The following is a 9,662-nucleotide window of genomic DNA, read 5'->3' as shown; positions in this document are numbered from 1 at the left end:
TTGTTGCTGTTGTTATTGTTATTGTTGTTGTTGTTTTGAGACAGAGTTTCTTTGTGTTGCCCTGGCTATTCTGGAATTCACTTTGTAGAAAGGCTGTCCGTGATCACAGACGTCTAGTTATCTCTGCATCCTGAGAGCTTTGATCAAAGGACCAGTGTCCCACAGAGCCATTCTTCCTCCTTCCTGAATTGTGTACTTTCCTTTCTAATTAAGTACAAGACACAGTACTACCAAGAGACGTCCTGAGAGATCTTATGTACTCTAGGTATAATTTGAATGTGTGATTTTTCCTTTAATAATATGTAGATTCTAGAAAAAATATTAATTCTTCATGTGTACTTTTATTAAAATAAGTATTGTTTTTATATTTTAATGAGGTTATAAAATTAATGTTTCCATGTAGATTTTTCATATTTTATTCATCCATTTTATTTTTTCTCCTATATTACTACCACATGTACAAGAACAAACATATTATATAATTTTTAATAGATAACAGTATCACATAAGGGGCATTCTTTTAGTATCTCAAAACCTACCTGTAAAATGACTTGATATTCTCTCAATTGATATCATACCACTTTATATGATAAAGAAATCAAGGAAATAAAAATAAGTATCTGAAAACAATACACATTCTTTTTTTTAATTTTTTTTATTCAATATAATTTATTTACATTTCAAATGATTTTCCCTTTTCTAGACTCCCCCCCCCCACTCCCCGAAAGTCCCGTAAGCCCCCTTCTCTTCCCCTGTCCTCCACTGCTGGTGGTGTTGCAAATTGGTACAACCACTCTGGAAATCAGTCTGGCGGTTCCTCCGAAAACTGGGCACCTCACTTCCAGAAGATCCTGCTATACCACTCCTGGGCATATACCCAGAGGATTCCCCACCATGTACTAAGGATACATGCTCTACTATGTTCATAGCAGCCCTATTTATAATTGCCAGATGCTGGAAAGAACCCAGGTATCCCTCAACAGAAGAGTGGATGCAAAAAATGTGGTATATCGACACAATGGAGTACTATTCAGCCATTAGAAACAATGAATTCATGAAATTCTTAGGCAAATGGATGGAGCTAGAGAACATCATACTAAGTGAGGTAACCCAGACTCAAAAGGTGACTCATGGTATGCACTCACTAATAAGTGGTTATTAACCTAGAAAACTGGAATACCCAAAACATAATCCACACATCAAATGAGGTACAAGAAGAAAGGAGGAGTGGCCCCTTGTTCTGGAAAGACTCAGTGAAACAGTATTTGCCAAAACCAGAACGGGGAAGTGGGAAGGGGTGGGTGGGAGGACAGGGGAAAAATACACATTCTTAAGAAAATTCATGTCAATTATGACATTCATTTCTACAACTGGTAACATGACCATAGCTTGTTTTATAACATCTTTCTATACAATCTGCAGTGTTTTATGAAACCCCAAGTAGTACTTTAGTATGTTTTGATTCTTTTCCTCAAGTAGTGACCTTTACCTTTATTACTGAGAAATCTTTGCCATTCTTCCTCCTTCCTGAATTGTGTACTTTCCTTTCTAATTAACTACAAGACACAGTACTACCCAGAGACATCCTGAGAGATCTCATGTACTCCAGGTATAACCTTTCTTGCTTCAACTGTAGGAAGTAATCTGATCTACCCTTGGTAATATAGATCAACTGTTTTGTCTTTTTCTTTTCTTTTCTTTTTCTTTTTCTTTCTTTCTTTCTTTTTTTCTTTTTTCTTTCTTTCTTTTTTTTTTTTTAGCCTGTTGCGTTAACCACATTAGAATCTTTGCTCTGTCTCCTGGCACAAGTACTCTTTCTTTTGCTTTACTTCTTTTCTTTTTCTTTTCTTTCTTTCTTTCTTTTTTTTTTTTTTTGCATTTTTGTATCAGAATGTCTAGGATTCCAATGGGTCATGTTTTAAGATCATGAATTGATAAATGGGACTTCATGTAACTATAAAGCTTCTGTAAGGCAAAGGACATAGCCAATAAGACAAACTGGCAAACTACAGATTGGGAAAAAGTCTTCAATAACCCCATATCTGATAGAGGGCTAATATCTACAATATATAAAGAATTCAAAAAGCTAAGCATCAAGAAACCAAACAACCCTTTCAAAATATGGGGTATAAAACTTACACAGATATCATCAGTGATAGTGTCAGTGTTTGTAGCCTGCCCAAAAGTTGGATGGTCCACTGTATGGTCAGTCCTTCAGTTGTGGCTCTAATTTTGTCCCTGATATCACCTCCAGTAGATAGACATGCCCCTAGTGGAGGGATGTGATAACGAAACCACCATCAAAATTTTTCACCCAGAATTGTTCTCTTTCTACTTTAAATATTCTTTATTTTTATGTATGTTTCATGTTTTGATTATTATCTTCTAAGGGTCTTTCTTTTCTGTTTCAGTCTATTTGCTTTACTCTATGAGCCTGATACCTATAGAATTTCCTTCTTTAATTTAGGACATTTTCTTCTATATTTTTGGTGAACATGTTTTCTCTACCATTTGCTTCAGTTTATTCTTGTTTTTCTATCCTACTATTCTTAGATGTGCTCTTTTTATGGTATTCTGCATGTTTTGTACAAGGAAAAAAATTTTTTAGATTTAGTTCCCTACCTCTAGTGTTTCCATTTCTTCTGAGGTTCTTTCTTTCATTTCTCATATTCTCTGTGTAAGGTTTGCCTCTGCTTTTTGTGTTAGAGTTCCTAAATTTTTATTTTCAGCTTTTCCTCAGTTTCTGATTTCTTCATTTCCCTTCTACTTTAAGTCTTGAACTGATTTCTCAATTTTCTTCCACTACTTATGCTTCTATTGATTTCTTTAAGGGAATTATGTATTTCCTATATCAGATTTTCTATCATAGTCATAATAGTTATTTTCAGGTTTTTTGCTTGTGTTTAATCTATGAGGCAATATTCTGGGCTTACTGTGGTAGAATTACTAGACTCTAGTGAAGACTGATTCTTCTGGCTCATATTGACTGTGTTTTTGCCCTGTTGTCTAGGTTTCTGTGTTTAGAATGATTGTGAATATAGATGCTGATACTGATTATGGTTTTGGTTGCAAGGCTGTATTTTTCTTTAGTTTCTGATCTACTCTCTGATTCTTAGAAAAGTTTCTTTCCCCTATATTGCCTGATATAACAAATTTTCTGGGATCTTTTTAGATGTGCCAGTGGTCTTTACAGTTAAAATATGTTTCTAAGTATTAGAATGTGACACTTAAAATGGATGTGTATCAATTAGGAGAAAGATGGCTGAGGGAGTCCTTTAGAGGTATGAAGTAGGTGGTTCCAGAAGGATAGGTTTAAGACCTTTACATATGTATTGTCAGAGCAGATTCTGAACAGAGGCATCAGCAGTCATTTTCTACAAAGGTGAGGATGAGACTGAGGGTTGTCTTGAAGAGAGTGAGGGAATAGTCAGGGTCTGTGTTTATTCTCCCTGTTAGTCTGGCTATTGTGTACTGAGTATTCCCAGGGACCACCTACTAGCTTTTTGGGCTTAGAGAAAGCCAGGAATGGGGAGAAGGATGATCTGTGTCTACCAAGGAAATTGGAGCAGGGATAGAAAAGTAATTAATATATTTTTTGTTTCAGTAAAATTGAATTTATGTGAGCAAAATGGTTCAGTTATATGTTCCTTCTTTGGATGATTGCAAAAGATACAAATGAACACTGGACTAATAGAAATGATTGCTAAATTAACATGTCCATCTGCAAAGTCACGTTAGGTCATGTATGACTGATCTTTGGATATTTTCTTGAAATATCTAACTTCAAAAGCCATAAGAAATACTAGGTATTAAGTCACACTAAAATGAGAAAGCCATCTTTCCCTGAGTGTTTCACACTAGATTGGAAATTAACTGTATCTGTAGTAAGTAAGTCCCAAGTAATTGGGCATAGCTGGTAGAGATTTTTGTTAATTAATCATTAGAAGTGAGAAGATGCACCTTTAACCTGAATAATTTCTGATGGGACTATTTACTCTATGTCTGTACAGCACCTTTTTGTGCTAGCCTATAAAAATTATTTATAAATAAAAAGTTCTTGCTCTTTGCCTGACTGGAATAAATTGATTCCCATACTTGTAATTATAGGCTTACATTTTTCAAAACCTATTCTTAATAAGGATTCTTAAATGGTTTAATGCCCCATCTATCCCACCAAAACCAGAGGTAGTGTAAAGGAAGGGTAAATAAAGCAAAGGAGGATGTAACTATGTTTAGAAATACTTCTTTGGACCAATTCCAGTCTGCATTGTTAGGATACGAGCAGTTCAATTCACATGAATTATCAGCAGCATCTTGAGCCACTAGCAAACACTATTGATAAATCAGGAATGGCTGGACATAACATATCATTCATGAATCATCATCAGCACGCCAATACAGAAGAAGCCTCAAGGCTCTGCCAATTGCCTCAATCTATTGGAAGAAGCCAGAAGCCACCAGAATATCACCCGATGCTTTGTAGTTCATTTCTCTTCATGAATTCCCAACAAATGATGACCAACAAAGAATGTTAATGCATATCAATACCACCCAGTGTTATATCAATGAAGACCAGCATCAGTAAAGTCCAACAATGGCCAGTAAAGATTTGCAAGTTGTACCAATATCATCCAGGTTATCCCCTGTCTGTTGGACTATATTTATATCCATTCTAAGCATCCTGACTTTTCTCTAGCACTCATTCCAGGAAAACATCACATAACCTTTTTCAAGACTGCCTACAGAAAAAGACAACCTGTCTGTTCTTAGCTAAACATCTTCCCAAGTGTTTGCTTCAACAAAAACTTCCACTTATAACACAATTATTAGAAAAACATCACATGCCAAAACTGACTTTCCAAAGAATACAGAAACGTCCATTTCAGGCATTAAAACGTGCTTCTTTACGATTGTGGAATATACAGGTGACCAATCTTGTCACCAGGATGGAACAACTATTATTTTCTTAGATGTTTCATTTGTAGACAGCCAAAGTTAGACTAGTTAGACAATGGCTTGTATTTGTGTGTGTGTGTTTGTGTGTATGTGTGTGAGTGTGTGTGTGTGTGTGTTCTATCAAGACTGTTTTTTGAGAGAATATTGACTAATATAAATTTTAGTACCCACAGTGGTCCTAGAGCCATAGTATTATAAAAATATATTTTTTAAGTATCTGACATGGACTTCCAAACTTAATTAAACCTACAGTTACTGAACCCTCTACACTTAGTGAATTTCCAAGTTGAATTCTTCTGTGCTCCATCATCTTTGGAAGAATAGTTAGGGGTGCTGCCAGGAGCTAGTAATTTCTCTGCTTCAATTTTAAAAAGCCTTATTTTATTGAATATATTTTTCAATATATTGAAAAAGCACAGTGATTTTCTTGTACTATTAGAAGCATAGCATATGAAAATAGTGTAGATTCAAGCTCAGTAAAAGAAAAAGTATCAGCTTACTTACTCTAGCAACTGATGTTGCAATAAATGAATTATCATAGAAAATAAGTCATACGTCTGAAGAATTTTCTCACAGCTTCCTTCATGTCCCTGTTCCTCAGACTATAGATAAAAGGGTTCAGCATCTGAGGTACAACAGAATACATCACTGAAGCCACTGAAGTCTTCCTGGATGAATCCATAATAATAGATGTAATATATACCCCAAAGCCTGTCCCATAGAACAAGGACACAACGGACAGGTGAGACCCACAGGTAGAAAAGGCTTTGTACTTTCCTTCTGATGATGCCATTCTCAAAATAGAAGATATTATATGAACATAAGAAAAAACTATTCCAGAGATAGGAATACCAGTAAATATGCACGAAGAAACATAGATCAATATGTTGTCAATAAGAGTATCAGAACAGGCTAACTTGAGGATCTGTGGAAGTTCACAGAAGAAATTTGATATTTCCAGGTTTGTACAGAATGACAGTCTTAGCACCATTAGGCTGTGCATCAAAGAATCCACAACACTAATGAGAAGGGACAATAGAATCAGCAGGACACAAAAACAGGGTTGCATGATGACTGTGTACCTCAAGGGCTGACAAATAGCAATATAGCGGTCATAAGCCATTACTGCAAGGACACAGTTTTCCATGCCACCAAAAATTAACACAAAGGACATTTGAGTGAGGCAGTCTTTGTATGTGATACTTTGACTATTTTCTTGTATGTTCACCAGCATCTTCGGGATTGTGCTTGTGCTTAAACAGATGTCATTGAAGGACAAATTGGAGAGAAATAAGTACATAGGTGTATGAAGATTGGAGTCAGAAATAGAAATAATGATTATAAGAAGGTTTCCCAGGATAGTGACCAGATATACAGAAACGAACAAGCTGACCAAGACGGGCTGCAGTTTTGGGTCTTCTGTCAGTCCTAGAAGAAGGAATCCTTGAAAAGTTGTATGATTTCTCTTTTCCATGTTGTTCATAAATCTGATAGAGATTATAAGAGGTAGAAAAATCAATGACAAGTTTGGATAATGTTGCCTCACCTAAGAACGTTTTGGAATATTATCCCTGAAATCTGAAACTCTATTTCAATAATTATAGCACCTGTTACAGAAGAATTAGTCTCAGATTTCTGACCCTCCTCCAAAGAAAACATCATAAAGACTAAGATGCTGTAGCATTCAGCATGTAATCCAATTTTAAAATCTTAAATGTGTGCCCTTAAAAATCAACTGTAAGAAAAAGATTCTAGTCATGTAGGAGCATCATCACAGCAGACTTTCATGAGGGATCATCACAGACTGCCTCATAGCAGCAGCCAGGTCCCTGAGAGATTTAATATCCAGAGCTCTTCATTAGACCTGCACTGGGTTCATCATTTTGAACTCATGAGTATATATCCTAAGAGACTATAGAGGAGCAAATTTGCGTTATGTACTTTATGGTACCAGGATCCTATCTTATAGTATTCAAATATCTCATTTCCAGTTCCTTCCACTGTCCAGGCCTTGAATATATGCTATCTATCTATCTATCTATCTATCTATCTATCTATCTATCTATCTATCTATCCATCCATCCATCTATCTATCTATCTATCTATCTATCTATCTATCTATCTATCTATCTACCTAAAAAAACCTGTAAGAAACTTTAGATGCCTAATTTGTGGTTTTCAGGTTTATAGGTAAAGATGATTATGATAGCCAACTTCATAGACAATCCAATCTCGGTTTCCTTCCATCTCAAGTTCTATTTATTTCATATCCTCTAACTTCACCTTCCTAAATGTTTATATGGGAAAGTGTGACATAGCATGATATAACAAATCTTCTCTTTGCCAAGGTTTTCCCACATACAAAGGAAGCTACAGTTTGGAAACCAATGTCTGAGAAAGTAGATTTTGTTATTTTATACACATTTTTTTTATAAGCTATGTAAATTTTACAATTTATAAAGCACATCTTAAATATGATTTTTAATTTTTTATTTACTTTAGAACCCAATAGCAATCTTTCCTCTCCTCCCACTTAAGGCATGTCCTCCCCACATTCTAATCCCCCTCTTTTGAGAAGCAGAAGCACCCCTCTAGGTACTTCCACCAATAACAGCACATGCTCACGTCCTCCTCTGCCCCTCATCCCCCACCTCCACTCACATACCAAGTCTAGATACACCTACTCCCCAAGAGATCAGACAATGTAGTCCATTTAGGGGTGCAGGAAGGCAACAGGCTTAGGGACAGACTCTGATCCAGTTGTTGGGAAACCAGCATGAAGAACAAGCTTCATATCTGCTACATGTGTGCATGGAGCCTATGTCTAGCCTGTTCTCCTCTGTATTCTACATGTCCCTTAGCTATTTTCCTAATCATTCCATAAAATTCCCCAAACTCCATCTACTCTTTGGTTGGGAATCTCTATATCATTTCCAATTGGCTGATGGGTGTATCTTCTCAAAGGGGCAGGTATGTTAAGTTCCTGTCTGCAAGCATAAGAGAGTATCATTACTAGTGTCGTGGATTGATTCTTCCCTGTGGAAGAAGCAAGAATAGGCAATCATTGGTTGGACATTTCCTCAGTCGCTGTTGTTTGTCTTTGTACATTTTGTAGGTAGGACAAATTTTAGATGGAAGATTTTGTGAGTGGGTTTATGTCTTTATCTATCCACTGGGAATCCTGTAAGGCTACATAATGTGTCCACTTTAAAATCCATATCTAGCACTTATGGGAGTCTCAGCTAGAATTTTCCTCATAGACTTCCTGGGGCCTTTCTCCATTCCATGTTTCTGCCATGTCCTAGAGATCACCTCTACTGACCTCTCTCCTTTTTCTCCTGCTCCTTTTACATGGACTTATTTACACAGTACAAATAAAACACAGGCTAACAAAACAGTTTCACAAATAAAATCCACCATTTTGCCTCATACAAGAATCACATCTTAGCAATAAATATAGTCATTTCAGTATAAAGGACTGAAAAAAGTTTTTTTTTTAGAAAAACAGATCCAATAAACAAGCTGGAGTAGCCATTCTAATATCTAATAAAATAGACCTTCAATGGAAATGAATCAAGAGAGACAAGGAAAGGACACTTCACACTCATCAAAGGAAAGACCCACCTAGAGGACAAGTCAATTCTCAATATCTATGCTCCAAGTGTAAGGGTACCCACATTCATAAGAGAAACGTTAAAAAAGATTTAATCACACATAGAACCACACACATTAATAATGAGAAACATCAACATATCATTCTCACCAGTGGGACAGGTCATCAAGACAGAAACTAAACAGAGAATAAAGAAACTAACAGAAGTTATGACTCAAATGGACCTAACAAACATATGTAGAATATTTCACTCAAACACAAAAACATATAGCTTTTTCTTAGTACCTGTATTCTGTTGGGGATGGATATGAAAGCATACATGACTGATAAATTAAAACATCTTGTGATTTTGTTTTTCACTTGATTCTAACAAGTAGAAGAGCACTGCTGAGCCAAAATGGATACTTTTTACCCAAAGATCTTTACCTAAATAAAAAATTCATTGGGATTATTAGACTGGTCTCCTTTTCAATGGGTACAATGGACATAATTTATTCCCCACTGTCTCTACCCTGCTACTGTTCCGCATCCCATACCTGCTCCCCATCCCCATGTCTCCATGTGGATATTCCCACCCCCACCCCACCTGACCTCTAAACTCCCTGGGGCCTCCAATCTGTTGAGGGTTAGGGACATCATCTCTAAATGAACACAGACCCAATAATCCTCCATGTAAGTTGGGTTCCTCATATCAGCAGGTGTATGCTGCCTGTTTGATGGTCCAGTGTTTGAGATTAATTGAGACTGCTGCTCTTCCCACTGGGTTGTCCTCCTCCTCAGCATCTTTCAATCTTTCCCTATCTCAACCAAAGGGCTCAGCAGCTTCTATCCTGGTTGAGTGCAAATATCTTGAACTGAATCTTTTAGTTGCTTTTTATGTCTGCTGGAGTATGGTCCTCCTAGGTCCCTTTTTCTCCGTGCACAATAGCCTCAATAATAATGTCAGGCCTTGGGACCTCCCTTTGAGCTGGATTCTACTTTAGTGGCTAGGCAATATTTCATTGCTAAATGTAACCCATTTTCTTCATGTATTCATTTGTTAAAAGAAAACTAGGCTCTTTTCAGTTTCTGGCTATTACTAAAAGAATGGCAA

At 36.5% G+C, this 9,662-nt stretch overlaps 1 protein-coding gene across 1 annotated transcript; it reads right to left on the bottom strand.

Moving 5' to 3' along the window:
• Window positions 1-5,491: 5,491 nt before the first annotated feature.
• On the bottom strand, window positions 5,492-6,439 carry LOC127690151 (olfactory receptor 7G2-like). Its single transcript, XM_052189699.1, has one exon. The coding sequence runs from the start codon at window positions 6,437-6,439 to the stop codon at window positions 5,492-5,494; it is 948 nt and encodes a 315-aa protein (XP_052045659.1).
• Window positions 6,440-9,662: the final 3,223 nt, after the last annotated feature.

This window comes from Apodemus sylvaticus, chromosome 7, assembly GCF_947179515.1.
Source record: "Apodemus sylvaticus chromosome 7, mApoSyl1.1, whole genome shotgun sequence".
NCBI lineage: Eukaryota > Metazoa > Chordata > Mammalia > Rodentia > Muridae > Apodemus > Apodemus sylvaticus.
The sequence above is the reverse complement of the archived record's forward strand: the minus strand, read 5'-3'. Positions and strand labels throughout refer to the sequence as shown.

Excerpts from the sequence above, each read along its gene's own strand:
- LOC127690151 (XM_052189699.1), bottom strand. The coding sequence starts at position 6,439 with ATGAACAACATGGAAAAGAGAAATCATACAACTTTTCAAGGATTCCTT.